The following is an 18163-nucleotide window of genomic DNA, read 5'->3' as shown; positions in this document are numbered from 1 at the left end:
CACCATAACTGGGCCTCCTTTCCGAAGTTCAGTCAGTCAAGAGAAGGATGATTGCCAACATAGCCAGAGGTGCGTCCCAGGGATTAACAGCCTGGAGTGCCTAGCTGCTGCTAGACCTGACTCACAGCTGGGTAATTATGTTGAAGAGGTCAGTCTGTTACCCTAAAGGAAAGCTGAACGACGGTGTCTCCGTTTCCTGGCCTGGACTCAAGGGGAGTCATGTTCTGGGAGCCCTAGGACGTGAGGAATACCCAGCCTGCTCCCGCAACCCCCCAGAATGCCTACTTTGCCCATAATTATAGCCAAATTCCCTTTGGTTTTGGCCTTTGAGGGTGTTCTTATAAATGCAGACCCCTCTGGGACAGTGGTATATTGAAGCAGCTTCTCTTCGGTCTGGGGGGGGGGACGGTGGGACAGAGGCTGGAGATGGGAAGGCAGTGAAGAGGAAATTATAGGTAGGTGGATTTCACAGAGACTACTAAATCCTTTGCAGTTTTTCCTCCAGCCAGCCTTGGCCTTATCTTTTGTAGCCACTTCAGAAACAGGCCAGCGAAATCAAGGAAAGGAAGGGAAGAAAGGTTTTGGTAGGTTCCATTCCTCTCCACTTTCCTTTCAGCATGTGCCTCCCTTCTTTAGTGTCACCGTCATCTATCACCCTCTTAGCTTTGGGGCTGGGGTCCAACCAGCAGGACTCTGAGGCCAAATCTCACAGATGTAGATGAAGATAATTTTCAGAGGTTTGGCTGTCATTTCCCCTATTTTTAAATGGTGCTTGAAAAGCAAAAATATTGCTATCTTCTTTGCACTCTAGTTTTTAAATTTCTCTATGATGTTGGAACTCTGTAAGCCTCTCTATTAAATCTGACCAAGGGGCGTATGTCATTGGTGCAAAGCATCATTTCAGCAAGGGACCATTATCCATCTCCAGTGTTGCAAGCCTGTTTATGAGCACTCCCTTGTAGTAGCACTCACACAGGGAGCTACCCAAACCTGAAGTTCCAAACAGACTTGGCCTTTGGTGACCAGAGGCCCTGTGGTGGTTATAGGAGCCAGGGGTCAACATCACAATGCAGGTCCGTAGCCCAAGACCTGGAAGTAAAGACTATCGTGGTGAGCACGCCAGAAACCGATCAATATCCCACGGCATTCCCTCTCTTACAGTCACAGTGTTTAAGGCTGAAGAGTTGCCAAAGGGAACTGTTAAACACCACATATTGATTCTATCAAATTCTTAAGATAAAGAAGCTTTTAAAGTATTCACTTGTCTTTTAAAAGCACATGCAAGATGTTTGTTTCTATTTTGGTACACTGCATGTCTGTATAGTTCCGCGGGTGTCAGTATGTGTCAGGACGCATGTACAGGCCCATGTTCTAATTATTCATGAGTGAACACTCTGAAGCAGTGGGGGCTTTTAGCCAGGTCCTGGGATAAGGGCAGTAGAGCTCTTCACCAATATTCAGATACAGTTTGTACCAGGAGTGCAATTTATGTTTTATTAGCAGTAGACTTTGGGACTGTCATCTAGTAAAATCAAATACTAGAGGATCTAGGCTAATAATTTTTCTTCTTTTCCAAGTGATTTTATATCTGTATGTGCCATGACTTTCAGGCTTTGGAGCCATGAAGAGAAAAAGCAGCACAAGTGATAAATAGCACTAATGGTGGAAAAACCTCAACTGGCTAATCCTGCAGTCACTTAGGGTGAGGCTCAGGAACACTCACAGATTAAATCTCACCCTCACCCAGACCCCTTTCTGGGGCCTGACCAAAGCCTTCAGGGTTGTTTATAATCCACTATTGCAGGAATCCACCAACGAATAGTTGAGAGTTAACTCAACTTTACCCAGTAGATGTGCTTCTAGAAAGCTGTTCATAAAACGAATCATATTTTCAATGTATTTAATGGTTTTGCTATCAGAGGCAGTCTGGGTGATTTGTTTATTTATTTTGTCAATGAATAATCACAAGCAAATTGATCTATTTTGTGTATCTGGATTCTGTAAGGCAGATTTTTCTCCAGGCTCAGATTCTCCTGCCTTCCCTGGCGCACACAGACATAGCACAGAGGCTGATGCCTTTGGGCACTACTCACATTTTCATCCTTCCCGTACTAGCAGGATTTCCTCATCTGGAGTTCCAGAACACAAGGAGTAGCTAAGGAGATGAGGAGGTGAAATGGGATGGCTTGCTGATGGATGATCTTTTAGTTTCAATGGCAATGCAAACCCATTTAATATCAGGAGATAGTGAAGCCATTTATAGCATGCCTCGGCAATGCCAAATTTCTTATGTGGAAATAAAATTACTACATTCTTCTAGAAGATCCAGAGTATAATGAATGCATGAGCAAAATCTGCTTAAAACATATTTTACTCTTAGATGAGCTTCACTAAGTAGCTCATGTTCATAAAATGCTTTTCTTTCAATGACATCCACATAAATTCATGATTTTTGGTTTTTTTGAGAAGAAATTTAAGTCTATGTGAATGTTGGGTTGAGTAATATCTATTTTCAGGGAGAAGTTCATTAATTGGGTTACATTTACACTTTGCCAGTTATAAACATTTACGTTCTATGCTGAATTGTTTGGTTTATCACAGCCTGTTTTGTGTCACAGTTAAGAGCGAGAGTAAAGGAAGGTGCACGCTGCTTAAGTTAAGAATGATGCACACATCAGGGCAAATACACATCGTATGCTTTCTACCAGAGACTTGTCACAGTGTGGCAATTCTAATCACAGCATTGGATTGTAATCTGAGAAATGCTTTTCCTTCATTAGAGAGCTGCAAATAAGAGTCCGAGAAATGAATATGCTAATAGCTCTTCCTTGTTGAAAGAAAGGTATTTAGATACTGTGTGTGTGCACTATATAAAATTGGTGTCTGTAAATGGGGCCCACAGTATATGCTACGGTCATTGTGTAATATCTTTACATGTAGGAGACATATGTAATATATAAATATATTTCATACATGTCATATCCATATTTTATATATTTACATGTAAAATGTGTGAATATATCTATATAATAGGAGAATATATAGTATGTATATTCAAATATTCAAACGATATATACTATATAATGTTATAAACACATGAAATATATATGCATGTGAACTTACTGCATAATATATCATATTACATGACATATAATATACTGATGTGATATATACTATGCACCCACACAACACACACACACACACAATAAATAGGCTGATTTGAAAGTTATTTTACTGGTGAGGAAGAGAAATGCTAGTGCTACTACACCATCAATGCAGAGAAGAGGCTGGAATCCCTCTCTTATGTTCCATCTACATTTTGGTTCTTGGCTGCTGAAGTAGCCTAGGTGAAATGCAGGATTTCCTTGACAATGACCATGTATCTGCTTGCATTGTGAGCTCCTATAGACCCGTTTGGTCACTACTATCTGATCCTAGCAGTGACTTTCTGAGATGCTGGTCCAAATGCAACACTAAACTAGGTATTATTCTTCACAGTCTGTTTTTACCAGCTCAGTGTCCTGATGTTGCCTTCTGCCACCTGACCTTTGTAAAATCTGCCTTTCTCCCTCTCCCTAGACTAGGTGGGGCTAGACCACCCAGAGTATACCAGGAGACCAGGTCAAAGAGGAAGTGTCACTGCATTCCTCTGCCTTACTTGATCTCTGCATTCCTGGACCTGCCCCCTCAGTCCTGTTCTTGTCCTCCTTTACAGTTAAGAATAGAACAATAAAACATGTTTTGTTCCATCCCTGCAGACCTATTTCTCCCCACCCACCCCTTACTGGAATATGATTGGTGGCATAATAAAAGGGTGAGAACTACCCACAAAACTAGATTGCATAATATCCTTATAAATTAGTCCCCAAATGACCATCAGTCATTACAAAAAAGATATCCAGGGAAAAATTTTTGAAAATATTGTATGGAATTACTGTCTTGTTTTAAATCAGATGTAAACAAAACTGAGAACACTAAAACCCTTATCAACCGGGGTTTTTTTCTCCACAAATTACTGAGTCAATTAGTGATTTATATCTAAGCAGAGTATTTCCACAACATTCTACTCCATCGTGTAGACTGTCATATTGTTGCAAATAATGGACTTCTACAGTAATGTATTAGGTTGAACCATAAGAAATTACTGCTTTGTAGTTCCAAAATGGCTGGATATTGGTACCAATTGGTACCAATAGGTCAAAAATAGTTGACTACTGGCAATTTCCTATGGTTTGAACTTTATTTTTATCTGGCTGATTTCCCCACCCCATGTGTCCCATGACTTTAGAAATATACCAGAATGGGGCGCCTGGCTGGCTCAGTTAGTAGAGCATGTGACTCTTGATCTGGGGGTCCTGAGTTTCGAGCTCCACATTGTGCACAGGGGTTACTTAAAAAAGAGAGAAAGAAATATACCAGAATACTCAACTGGAAGGCAAAACCTTTCGCGTTTGCTTGAGTTTAGAGCAAAAATAATTAAAAGTTCTGATTTTTCAGAACTAAATGTCCTGCACAAGAACTTTCACCACTTTAAAGCCTGAGCTCCGTATACTGCATCATATTCCAGGTGGCATCAAATGAGAACAAATTCTTGGAAAACTGAACCTGATCTTCTGGTTTCTGCTAAATACAGATAATCTTAGAATATACCTGAAAGGAACCAAACGCCCCTGCTATTATTCTCCTCCTAGCACTTAATTACATCCTTTCTTCCTTTCCCACCCTTCAATTTGAGAATTCAGAAGGAAGAGGGCACCCCGGATGTGGCACTGACCTTCTCAAAAGTCCCAAACATTTGAAAGGGCTGTGAATCCCTAGTAGCTCACTCTGATTGTATAGTAGTTATCACTCTGTGTTGTGAAAGGGCTTGAAGAATATTTTTCTTGAAGAATTTTTTTTTGTCTCATCTGATTTCCATGGCTCTTGTATCTTGATAAATGCAAAGCAACCCTTATAAATTAGATTACCGCATACAAACTAAACTCTCTTTCACTACAACTTCAGTTCTCCCCTTTCAGCTGGTCAGAATGTACATGAAGCCACAAGCGTTCCAGCCTTCTGTTCCCTTCTATATTCTCCAGCATTCCATTCCCTTCCTGATTTGTGTCTGACCAGGAAAGCTGTGGAAATTATAAGCCTGTAAAGAGAGCTTGCATGCACAGTCTTTGCCAATTTCTTAAATCATAGCCAACTGGAGGACAATGGTGTAAATCCTCATCCTTTAAAGGAAGTTCCATAACGGATTAAAATGATGAGTGTCCTATGTTTATAAATGGCAGTTCAAGTACTTCAGTACCTGATATTAATATAGTTTGGAAAGAAAGGGTAGTACTTTATGTGTAATGGGTATGGAGGAGATAAACTCTTCTCCAAGTTTATAGTAACTAAAAAATGTCAATGGGCATTTATAATGCGGTAGACCTTTAAGGATTTCAGCTCTAAATAAACTGATCTGACTCATATGGACAGGGGTTTTGGCAGAAGTGGGATTGTCTAATATGCATGACACTGATTAAAAACATTCTAAATCATGATGTATCTATGCTTACATCATTGCCAAAATGATTCATCTGTGTAGGATATATTCTTATTGCCAGAGATGTCACGTATCGTCTTGGCTAGAAACACACAGTCACATCCCATTATGGCGAACTCTCAGAGTTTATCCAAATTCTTTCCTATTCTGGAATTTTGTCAGGTTAATACTGCTTGACACACGTGGTCTTAAAATTTTCCATTCTAAATCTACTGCCATTTTGGCATTTGGCTGGATCTGGCCTTATGTGACCGGCATCACACTGAGAATGTTTAGTTTGCTGAATTTTAAATATGATGTTTACCACAGTATAGACCTGTTATTGGCCAAGGAAATATCTGTATTAGAGTCTTTTTTCTAAGATACTTTTCCTTTTAAATGAGGCCATATAGTTTGAAATTTTTATTTGATATTGTATTTATATAACATGGAAAATCAAGAGGTTTTGCTTAAATCTTAGTTTAGGCATAGCCATTTTATGTTATAGACAGGCAAATTTTAAAACTGGACAGTTTATTGACTCATAGTGCAGAACCCTTAGCACTGCATTTCTTCCTGGTCATTTGAAATATTTATTGGTGTTTTGAGACTGGTCATCAAAAATCCAGAATTAAACATGGGCCCTAAATGCAACATTTATGAACATGCTCTTGCCTATATTTCATTTTATAATCAAATTCTGAAAACAAAGAGTTTATCTGTGAAACACAGGAGGGTGACCATCCTAAATCCAGGCACTATTGGCTTTATGAGCATATTAAGCACCCATTACATGGTGTGAAGTATTTATTGCAGATGGGCCCTAGCTACTAAAATGCACAGCTTCCTTTCATGTTGTGACTAAGTAATTTGAGATCTCTTTGGGCTGAAAATGCACAGAAAGGTTACATTCTGATTGTCAGCAGGGAAAACTGCCACCAAATCAATGCATTAACTTTCCTCACAAGTTGCAAACAAGGGAGTATTGGGTACCTGCGGTGCTTGGTCTCTTTCACCACAAACGCCAGATTTTTCTGAATTGAACTCTGACGTCAAGTTCAGTGATCTTCGGTCTCTGTGGAGTTGCAGCGCTACTATTTCTGGATTTGTTTTCTAAGGCCACTTCTCGGGTAACAGTGTCCAATCTCTTACATCCTTCCTTGCACCGATCCTAGCTGGTATATTCCTTTTTGTGCTGACTTTGATTTATGATGTTTAAAACTTCATTAGGAAGTATACAAAAGGTTTAAGAAATCTTAAATATCATAAATTGGTTTACTTAATAAAATTAATTTAGAGAAGTTTCAAATGTTCCATTTCATTTTACTTGGTGAATTGATTTTTTTTTGTGAGGTTAATGTTAAGTTTTGACTATTGCTATGTTGTTTTACTTAAAAATCATTTTAAGAAGCTCTAAATATTGAAGTTTTATTTTACTTAGCGCAGTTAGTTTTTAGGAAGCTTTAAATACTATACCATAATTTGGGCTCACCATTCACAACTTGGAGTGTCATCAAACCTGCGCCAGTAGTCCTTTTTCTAGTTCTGACATTCTTTCTTCTTGATCTTAAAAACCCACTGTCTCCCTTCAGTTCCCCACTCCTTCCATATTCCTGTTTTTTCTTCCTCCCACAAAAACAATGACAACAAAAACCACTACATTTTTAAAATGAAAAGCTAAAAAATAAAACCCAAGCATGGGACTAATCATGGGCAAAACATCTTCATTTCAAGAAACCTTGACTCAAGCCTCCATGGAAGCTACTACCCAGTTGCACTGAGTCTTCCAGGAACTGCCGTGGAGCCCACCATCGGTGCACATCATATTCTTGGGGTTCAAGAGGCAAGTTATGCTGCCTTCTTAACGGACTGAATTCAGGAGGAAGTATGGCAGCCCCCTTCTCTGTTGTGTTTGGCAGCGATGAGCAAAGTGACCTGGTGAATGTGTGACTTGCTTGGTCTCCGCAGGGCCCCCTTTCCCAGGAGCTACCATATATGTTTTTATTGCCCAGGTCCGCACTCCCACAGGCCTCAGAGCATGGAGGGCAGCATGTCATTCCGCGACCTTGCAGCACTGCCACCCTGCTTATCATTTAACTGAAAGGCAGCTGAGATCTCCTGAGTAAATTCTTTTCTTTCCTTTTGCTACCCTCCAACAGGGCATTAGGCATTCTAATAAACTCAGTCATAGTTCTTCCTCATTCAGTGAAAAATGCCACTTCATTAGTCATGTCAGTATCTGATTCCAAATGACATTTTAATTTTGCTAAAGGAATTGATGAGAAGTGGCCACAGAAAAGGGAGAAGGAGAGAAGGAAGCCCCTGGAACACTCGGCCCACAGGAACCCTGCCATCAGGCTTGCTGGGTATGCCATCTTCCATACCAGATGAACAGAGCAACTGATGTTGTATTATAACCACTCTGGCTTTGTTTTCACCATTATCTCTATCAGGAAATTCTTGCAGCCCCTAAGAGAGAATATACTGGGATTCTTACAGCATCATTTTAAATGATGAGTTTATAGCAAGGACAGGAAAAAAGATACCTTCTTATTTATTTCTCACTTGTTGCTTTCAAAGTTCTTGTACATTTATCATGTCCCTTTTTGTGATACTCACATCCATTCCATCCATAGGGTGGGGAAACGGAGGGTAGCAGACCCTGTCAGAGCCCAACCCATGTGCCCTCCTATTCACTATTCCGGAGCTCGTGGAAGGCTTCTCATGACAAATACCATCCACCTGGAGGATTTCTGGGGCTGCAGGAATGTGCCCAGTCTTCCCCGGGGAGAGTCGTTAATGAATCATACACAGGGTTTCTGGGTACATGGCCCAGCTTGCAGCTTCCTCACCCCTCAAGGAGGATCTCTCTGAGGTGTGTTCTGTTAAGTTTCCCAAAGGTCCCCAGTGGGATTGAGCCACCAGAGCCTAAAACAGTAACCTGTCCATTAACATAGCCTGAATTTTCTTCCTTCCCTGACTCATGTTCTCACTCTCACGCTGGGGCTTCCTGGGCTCACCTCCCAAATTAATGACTTATATCTAAATCCTTGTCTCAGGGTCTGCTTCTGGGGAAGCCCCACCTAAGACACTGGGGCACCAGAAGAGATTAACATCTGCTAAATGCCACACCGCTACTTACTGGAGAACCAGGGCTAGGACCCAGGGCTTGGGACTTCTGGCACATTTACCAAATAAGTTTGCCCCTTGCCAATGGCCAGCACATTATAGAACTGGTCCCAGGACTTTTAGGCAAAAGGAAGACACGATTAAGGAAACAAAGTTGTTGGATGGCTACTCCTTGCCGTTTAGGAACCCAGTCACCACCAGCAGCAGGAGGAAATAAAAAAAATGAAGGGCAGTAATTACCTAGCATGACGAAAGGGACTCCCAGGAAGGTGGAATTGTATTTCCCACCAGTAAGATTGATGATCCCGGCCGCGGTGAGAGTGGCCAGGGTTATGGTCACCAACCCGAGCAGGCCCAGCCAGGGTTTGCTGCGGACGCAGTCCTGCATAGAGCAGCACAGGATGGCCATGGTGACCACCAGGATCAGGCTGGTGACCAGGTAACGTTCCGATACACGGCTGGTCTTCTGGAAATCTTCCCTCAGTGAGGAGGACGTGTAAGGGTACATTTTGACTTTGCTGTTGGATTTCTGAAACAGTCGGACAGTGTCGCAGAAGCTGGACTCCCACCTCTCAGCCACCATGTCATTGAGACTGTTGATTGACTGCAGGTAGTAGGTGAGCTGGACGGCCTCTGCGGATTTTACCCGGTCCTTGCTGTGCACAGTGACGCCTCCAAGCTGGTGTCCGTTGTACACTGCCCTCCCGTCCTTTAAGTGAGTGATTGGGTATGTGATAGCAAAATTGGTCCGGTTGGTGGCCCGAGCATTCTTTAGCTCCTCCAGAACATGCACTATGTCATCCACGATGCAAGTCTTATCATTATTCAGGATACATATGTGGGCGAACGTGTAATTAAAACCAGGCCTTGGAACCTGGATCCTGGTCACAGCAGCATGCAACTATGGGAGAAAAAAATGAAAGTCAGTTTATTACCCAAAACAAGACATCAATGCATGACATTAGCTCTGTGGATTCAAATATCTCCTTTTGGGGTGACGGAGTCACTTGTGTCATCTCCAAGCTAAAGAGTTCAAATGAAATGTTATAACCTTACGATAGAAATAGGTAGTAAGGATGCAAAACTAGCATCAGCACAACCTGGGAACTTGTCAGAGATGAAAATTTTCAGGCTCTACCTCAGACCTGGTAAATCAGAAATCTCTGGAGTGGGGCCCAGAAATCTGGGTTTTCACAAGCTCCCCAGAGGATTCTGATAAAGGCATGGTTTGAGAAGTGCTGGGTTAAAGCACCAGCATATTTCCACATGTTCTCTTCTTTATTTGTGACTCAGTTGGTTTATAAATGTCTGAAAGTCTCACACACAACCACCATCTTGAAGATGTAATGTACCAAGTGAACTAAGGTACATGTCATGTGGAGGCGCATCCCCTCCTGCCAATTTCTAGGGCCCCTAAATGACTTCCCCATTCAATTCAGTCACTTGGTGCCATAAAAGACAAGAGGCTCACCTTGAGGGACTCATATTCTCTGGCTTCCCTCGTCTGCTTGTATGGGAAGGAAGACATAACTGCAAGAGTCTGGCTGGGTCATGCTAAAGGAGCACAGTGGGATTTATTCTAAACACCTCACCCCAAGTCAGATTTGCCATGTCCAAACTCTATACCCCGGTGATCAAAGTGGACACTGGGAATACAAGTGATCATTTAACAGGTCCTACCATATGCCAGGCACAGTTCTAGGCCTTTTATGCAGATTAACCTATTTCACCCTTACAAGAAACTATGATGTAGATACAAGTACTAGGCTCATTTTACAGATGAGGAAACTGAGACATGGTTGCTTGCCAAGGTCACACACATAGTAAAAGAGAGAGCTAGGTTATCCCAGGCAGCCTGGCTCTGGAGCTTGTGCTCCTAGGCCCTGACCACAGACCTCTAGGTTAACGATGCTGGTAGTTGAATCAAAGTTCTTGCTAGTAACTAATGGTAAATTGGTGCTTGCTCTGCCCACGTGCTAAGGTGGCCTAAAAACCCCAAGTGCTCAAGTTCCGATATGTAGAAGCATATGTACTCTACAGTCTACGGTGAGAAAATAAGGCCTTTTCTCTGTAAAATGTGCCCAGTCTGCAACATGAGGCCAGTGGTAGACATGTAATTGAGTGTGAAGTAAATGAGTGTGCCTGTGCTTGGCACCTGAGTGGGCTCTCACAGGAGCAGAGGTAGCCACTGTGTATCTGATGAATGAAGAAAAACATTTCATATGTAAAGGGAATAACGTTTAACATCCAATTGCCACACCATGACTGTGCCATTGTAACTCATAACCTTCTGAGCGTCTCCATGACCCTGATGTATTTTCTCTTAAATCTGCTCTAGATAGATTATTTGTGAAGACAGTTCGCTGTGCATGTGCCAGGATGAGTGGGATATTTATTATGCTTTTTGAAAATGTCGGAGGGGTACCAGCTGTCAAAGTCCTTTAGTTAGCACAGAGCATGAGTTGTTAATCCTAATTCTCAGTGCACCCTCAGGTTCAGGAAACACTTCACCATATTATGTTTGGCTGAAATAATTTTGAATTCTTTCCTACACACACACACACACACTCGATCACCCAGAGATACCTAAGAGATTATTTTCACAAAACTCTTACCATATGCTAAATTTTTGCTTTGGTGCTTTGGGATTAATGATGAGCAAAATGTCTCCAATGATTTTAAACTTTGAGTGTGTCTTTTTATCCATTCTTCTCTAAGTATGGCCCAGTGAATTTTGATTAAAAGAACTTATAACTACAAAAAAATCGCAAATATAAAGTTATTTTAGGGGAGAGAAGAACTGAGAGGAATTTAAAGACGAGAAAGTTTTGATAAGTGTTGAAAGAAAGACTTTGGGGAAAGATTCAGAATAGGCTAGAAAAGGAGTGGTATTGAAAGCATGCATATGTGTAATATTTAGTGTATTGTTTGTTCCTATGAACAGTCTAATAAATCTCCCTTAGAGTGATTACTAAATATGTCAAGAGAAAAAGATTGCCAAATAAGATGGTGTTAAGCCACAGGGCTGAACCCAGTTATAGCAGGGGGATATTTTCCATCCATTCTCTAAGGCGACCATGCCCTGCTGGGTGGGGAGTTATAAACTATTTAGTGATCTGCCAACTCTGCAGATCTGCTGCTCTGATCCCTGGGACCATAGACTGACTAAAGCAGACACTCTGTTAACTCCTGTACCACCAGATCATGGGAGGGAGACTTGGGAAAGGAGACCTTAGTGAAGTTTGAGAAGGAACGTTTCTTTATTCTCAGCACCAGAGCTGCCATGAGATCCAGCTTCTTTGAATTTCCAATGGAGAGGTGGGTAGAGCATGTGTCACTCTTGCTTCTGAGTGGCAGGGAGCTGCTGAGTGACAAAGCATCCAGAGAGGAGGTGTTGGCTGAGGCCACCCACCTGGCAGGAGGTGTCTGTGGGATTCTACTGTGGGATTAATGGTGAGAGGATAATAAGAGGCATGGAGAAGAACTGAAACTCCACAGTTCTGATCTCTGGTTCTTGTGACTGTGTATCAAGTACACATATAATGTACTCTTGGCCGTCTGCATGGCCATCGGCAGGTACACTGCACTTGCTACCTGGATATCACCCTGTGTAGGGTTTTAGAATGCCTTGATTTACTTTTCCTAAGGGAGCCTCACTTAGAACAGCAGACACATTAGTAGGTATTCTTAGATATATTCCCAGGGGAAAAAGGAAGCCAGAGATTGAATCTATGCTCTCTTTTTTTTTTTCCTGTATACTTACTTTAAATTTCTGCACTGGGAAAGGAAGGTGAAAATGATGACAGGTTAGTTTATGGTGACTTCATCTTTGCCTTTAAATTAATGTTTTCTCTTGGGGCCAGAAAGGGAAAGCAAGTCAGGAAAACATCAAAGCATGATAGTGAAATCGTGACTAAGACACCTCCGTCCACGAAATGGACAACCTCCAGCCACACAAGCTTATTACTGAGCTTCGTAAGAGACCCTCAGGAAAATGGAAAAGGGAAAGTGACACAAAGTAATAGTCCTGACCCTTAATATAGTCTGAATCTGTCATGTGAATCAACACATAATCCATGTTTCCATAACTATGTATTATTCACTCAACACACATTCAGTAAATACTCTTCAAATCACAGAAGAGATACAAGATTCAAAACAAAGGGAATATTCTAACAGTAGACAATGCCAAGCACTTTGTAGTAGGAAAGCCCAATCCAATGTCAATCCTGATCACAATATTTTCTATTCTGTATTTGCTGCCAAAGAGGCCAGAACTGAATGTTAATTGAGATTCATTCCCAGGCTCTGAACATACCATTTCAATTGTTAGTTTCTTTGCTCTCATCACCCCTCAGGTTAAGAATGATGACAGTAATAGTAACTAGTCTGCTAAGTACTTTCTTTACAATTTTAAACATTTATTTAGTATGACTCAATGGAAACGATTAAATGATTATCCTCATTTTATAGCTGGAGCAATTGAGGCCCCAAGGATATCAGTAGCTCACCTGCACCGACCCAGTGAGTGAAGGGCGGAGGTAGGATCTTGAGGGCAGCAGGATGTGTGGCCCAAGACCAGCACAACTTTGACTGAAGACTAAGAGGATTTGGGGAGGGGTGAAGTGCTGTCAGCTCGACCGGTTCATGTGACTGGCTGTGGCTGTGACTGAGCTGTGGGATGGCCATACTTGGGGATCTGGGGCCCATTAAGAGAGACTAGACATAATCCTAAGAGCCAAACCTCATCTGTAGATGGCAGCATTACGTGGCAATATTAACAGGTAGTGAAGGGGATGGGCTTGGAGCTTACTGACTTTTCTTTTTCTCCACCCAGTCTCTGTAGTTGCCAAATAAAACTTTTCATAGACAGGCTTACCAACAAGAAAGGCTGTGGGACACAATGAAATCCAGTAATGAGAAGTTTTGGCTTCAAGTCTGGCTTCTGCTGCTTCTGCTGCTTCCGTGGGAGTGTCAGAGACCCTAGGAATGTCATTCCTTCAGGTCGCAGATTTATCAGTAAAAAACAGGTGGTTGGTTTAGCTAATCTTTACAGACAGACCCTTTTGGTTCTAACACGACATAATTCTAAGATGAATGACATCCGCATACTGTATGATCAGATGCAGGGTGAGAGAAAGTAAACTTCATAAATATCAATTTGAGATTTATTATAGCTGCTTGAAGTATGCTTTTCCAACACATTGAAGTTCTTTTTAGGTCAATAACAGATCTGATAGTAGATGAAACCCAGAAAGAAAACCACAGGGTAGGGAAAATAGGTTTACTAAAAAAAAAAAAAAAAAAAGACTCCCTTCTCTGAGTGATTTCCCGTTCTGGGGAGGCACTGGCTCTTCTAATCCCCTTCTGCCAGAGCCTGGGACAAAGCCAGTGTGGGCTGCCGGTCACGACAGGCCAGAGTCTAATTTCCTCTCTGCCTCTCCTTGGCACACTCAGATCTTCCTCAGAAGACAGCAGGGGCACCTTGTAGAGAGTACAGAAGGGATCTGGGAGGAAGGAAGTGTCTGCTCCTGAGTGGTGATTAACATAGGAAAAATACCTGTGGGTCCACAGGATCTTCTACAATACCTTTCAGCTCCTCTTTGTATTTGTTTTTTATTGAAAAGGGGGAGAGTCAAGGCCAGAAGGCCACTCTGCCAGGCAGGGCAATTAACGGGCTCTGGGAGCAGCATCAAGCTGTCCCCAGCAACCTCACCTGTGAGGAGAGACCGGCAGGAGGTGAGGGTCCCCAGCTCCCTAGGGAGAATCAGTCTGATGACCCACCTTTATCAGCTGTCTTCCTTTCTTTGCCTCGCCTTCCTACCACCTCCTTCTGCCTGTCACAGATAGGCTGCACTCATTAAAACAACAATTTTTTTAAAGACTGTATTTTTAAGGAATCTCTACACCCAACGTGGAACTTAAACTTACAGCCCGGAGATCAAGAGTCTGCTGCTCTATCTGCTGAGCCAGCCAGCCGGGCACCCCCATTAAAACACTTTAAAGACGGAGGTATTTAGTTAGCTTTTCTAACTTACTTCATTTGTCCCCAAGTAATCACCTTCAAAGTGACGCTAAATCAAAATTGCTTTAAAAATGCTTTCAAGGAATATCTGGTTTTCACCCCCAAGTGAAATCTTTTCTTCGTTGAATCCCTCCAAATTCCACATCTTAATCTGGGTCTATATCCTGCGACTGTAAATGGGTAAGAACTGACTGGCAAGGGATCCTCACCCAGGACACGAGAAAACACCTTGAAGTGGATGGACCTGGTCTCAGCAGTTCATCAATTACGCTAGCTCCCTTGGTGTTATGTTCTGTCTTTGCATGATCTCACTCTCACCCACTCTCTTTCCTCTTCTTTTAATAGAAATGCATTACATCAGAACACCAGAAGTCGCAAGTTGGGGATTGTTACTGTGATTCATTTGTAGTGCAGCCAAAAGCAAGTTAGTCATCCCTTAATAAGTGAACAGAAATATCATTCTGCCTTTGAAACATTACATGTTTGGAGGACACCAAATTTAAGCTGTGGATGTAGCCAAACAAGTGACTATCTGTCTACACGCTTCTTCTACACATGTGTGCCCAGTGTCGGCCTGACCTGCTCTAGTGTCAAATGACAAATGGGTACCTCTATCAATACTGCAGTGTCGTGGACCTCTGGGAGAGTTGGATGTGTCTGTTGTTCTCCTTGCTTTACCACCAGGGGGTAAACACTCTTGTTGCTGATGTTGACACTAAAAAGCAGGCAAGAGAGCCCCACATTGTAATTCCCCAAACAGGCTGTTTGTCTTTACAGCCTTGGCTGAAAAAGCAATGCAGCTTTCAATCTGAAGCAAATAAATCTGAGATTTTAGAAACAAAAAACAGTAATGATGAAGGAAAAGGCAAGTATAATATCTCCTTGCAACTTTGGCCCAGTTCCACGTTGGTCTGGAGGAAAAGACAATGTGGTGAGGCAGAGGTCTGGTAACCTCTATTTCCATAGTCTGGGGAAAATTTTCATGCAGTCTTAATTTAAAAAATTCCTTGACAGCATGAAGACCCCTGGAAAAGTGTTATGTTCAACTTTCTCATTAAAGTGGTTATCTTTTAATCCCATTGTCCTCACTTGACTTTCCTGGTCAGGATTAAGCTCCGGGTGAGCAAGTTTGTGGGTCATGAGTTTTGCTAAGTATCTCTAAGAGCACAGGATGCTCTCAGGAGTGGGAGAATGTTAAAGCTGATTGGCCAAGAGGCAAAGAGAAGTCCCAAAGAGCCATATGCCTGGGGAATATACAACAACAGTTTTAGGATTTGGTCAGGAGAGCACAAATAACTCTTCAAGGGACAGGAAAAACAGAGTACTGAGGACATCCAGGTCTGGAAAATGACCGTGCACCTGAGTGGGAAGAGCACTGGATCAGGAGTCAAAAGACTTGAATTTAAATCCTTGTTTTGTGTCTTGCTGATCACATGAGTTAGATTTTTTTTTAAAAAAATGAGCCTTCAAGAACATGTATCCTGCCACTTCCCTGCTCTAAACCCTCCAGTGGTTCCTCACGGCACTGAGAACCAATACCTAAGTCCTGACAGTGGCCAACAAGATGGTACACTGTCCTTGCTGACATCTTGGGGCTCATATCTCCCCATGCCCTAGTCACATGGCCTGTCTCTCTCTTAATTCTGCTTGGCGTGCCCTTCCTCCACACAGCCTCGCTTCTTTTACTTCCCTGCTCAGAAGTAATCGGCTTCCTTGACCTCACCCCCCATTTTTAAAAAAACAGTATCCCTCGTCATCACCATCATTTTTTCTCACGTCAAGGTTTTCATGGCACAAACTGTGATATGACGTGGCATTACACATCTCTCTGTTTCTTCATTCTGCTGCCCCCACTAGAACCCACATGCCGGTGGGTCTGTCTACTGGGTCTCCTTCTACATCTTTGCTACCTAGAACGGTTCCTCCCACCTATGCTCAGTAGTTATGGAGTGGACATGTGAATATAATACTCTTGTGAGTGACTGGATTTTAGTCTGTGTTGTGGGGCTTGAGGCAGGTCAAATGGAGTGCTAGAGTGCGTGCATTTTGTAAACTCCAGAGGGCTATGCAAAGCTGACCGCAGTTCTCCTGCAGCGGGCAAGCACAGGGTGCTGTTTTTCCTGGTAAGTGTCTTACAGCCGTCCACAGAGGACCTAGAGTTGACTCCTGATCGTCCTGCGGGCCCTGATCTTTCCTGGATTTTGACAGTATCTTGTGCTTTAGTGGGAAGGACATGGGTTATGAGGTCAGAATGCCACAAGTGCAAATCCTGCCTCTGTTGGTGGTACCTATGGGGCCATAGCAGACACGGCTGGGCCCTGTCCCTGTCTTCTCACGACTTTGGTGCACACTGGCCCTCCTTCCAGCCTGATGCAGGAATACTAGGGCATTAACATACTATCTTAGTCCCAAGCAGCCTGGAGCTATGACTAAAAACAGTTTGTGTATAAATACTCCAGCTCCCTGTCCCTGAGGTGGGATGACTCCATTGCATGTGTTCCCCACTGGTTCCTGGAGTTTCCCGGCAGGATTAGGCTACTGTTGCCCTGAGGGTAACTAGCTTGACAGGGGCCCTATAACTTACTGCTTTTCTTCCCTGTTGTATGTTGCCATTCTCTGACCAGAGCTTCCTGGGATTGTCTTCCAGAGAGACTCCTCGTATTGAGTCCTTGACTCTGGGTCAACTTTTGGAGGAACCCAAACTAAGACAATGACTTTAGGCATTTAATTCCATTTCATTATTTGTAAAGTGGGGTCATAGGGTCATTAGGAGGATCAAGTGTGGGAAGATAGAAAAGGTGTCTGCCCTGGCCTTTATTATTGGATTAAGCCATATGAAATTGCCATAGTGTAGGTAACAAAGTGGTTCGGTGTTGACAATTTTATGTAGTTCACCTAACTGACCTTCAGTTGTTTCCCCCCTCTTGGCCCCTCTTCCTTTCCAAGGGTTCTGAAAGAACCAGGGATCCCCTCGTTGGAGCACCAGACAATCTTATTTGGTTTCCAAGGTATAGTTTGGTGGTACCAGGACAGGCTTTTAGGAAAAAGACAAGAGTTCTGGGCTGGGAAAGATCTCACACATCCAAACAATGCTGTACAATGAGCCTCTGTGTGCAGCTGCAATTCACACTTGTAGCAGTTTCGGCTTGAGAGAAAAGAATGTAGAGCACCATAGAACCCACATCCCTGAAATATTTGAAACTGCAAATAATCATGATGTTAAATCTACAAAATCATGAAAAAGTGTCTCTATCAGATGAACTCTTTGGCAATTTTTTTTCCTTCCAATGATTTACTAAGTTTCTCATGAGCACTGAGTTTGAGAACAGTGTAAATTATGGCTGATAAAAGAAGAAACAAGAAAAAAGTTCCACCTAATGACATGGTAATGGCACTCCTGAATGATGGACTGTGAGCTCTCCGAGGCTGAGCATGTGATGTAGTTCATAAACGAGTGTATTACCTGATACTGCATTTTTTTCCACTGGAAATAA

General features: G+C 42.5%; 1 protein-coding gene across 1 annotated transcript in view; it reads right to left on the bottom strand.

Moving 5' to 3' along the window:
• The window catches only part of PTCHD1 (patched domain containing 1), a 55472-nt gene that overhangs the window by 9579 nt on the left and 27730 nt on the right, over nucleotides 1–18163 (bottom strand). Inside the window, exon 2 of the mRNA XM_026480193.3 lies at nucleotides 8885–9545. Coding sequence (XP_026335978.1) covers nucleotides 8885–9545 — 661 coding nt within the window. The remainder of the gene's footprint in view (nucleotides 1–8884; nucleotides 9546–18163) is intronic.

This window comes from Ursus arctos, chromosome X (genome assembly GCF_023065955.2).
Source record: "Ursus arctos isolate Adak ecotype North America chromosome X, UrsArc2.0, whole genome shotgun sequence".
Classification (NCBI taxonomy): domain Eukaryota; kingdom Metazoa; phylum Chordata; class Mammalia; order Carnivora; family Ursidae; genus Ursus; species Ursus arctos.
This window is presented reverse-complemented; position numbering and strand designations above follow the sequence as displayed.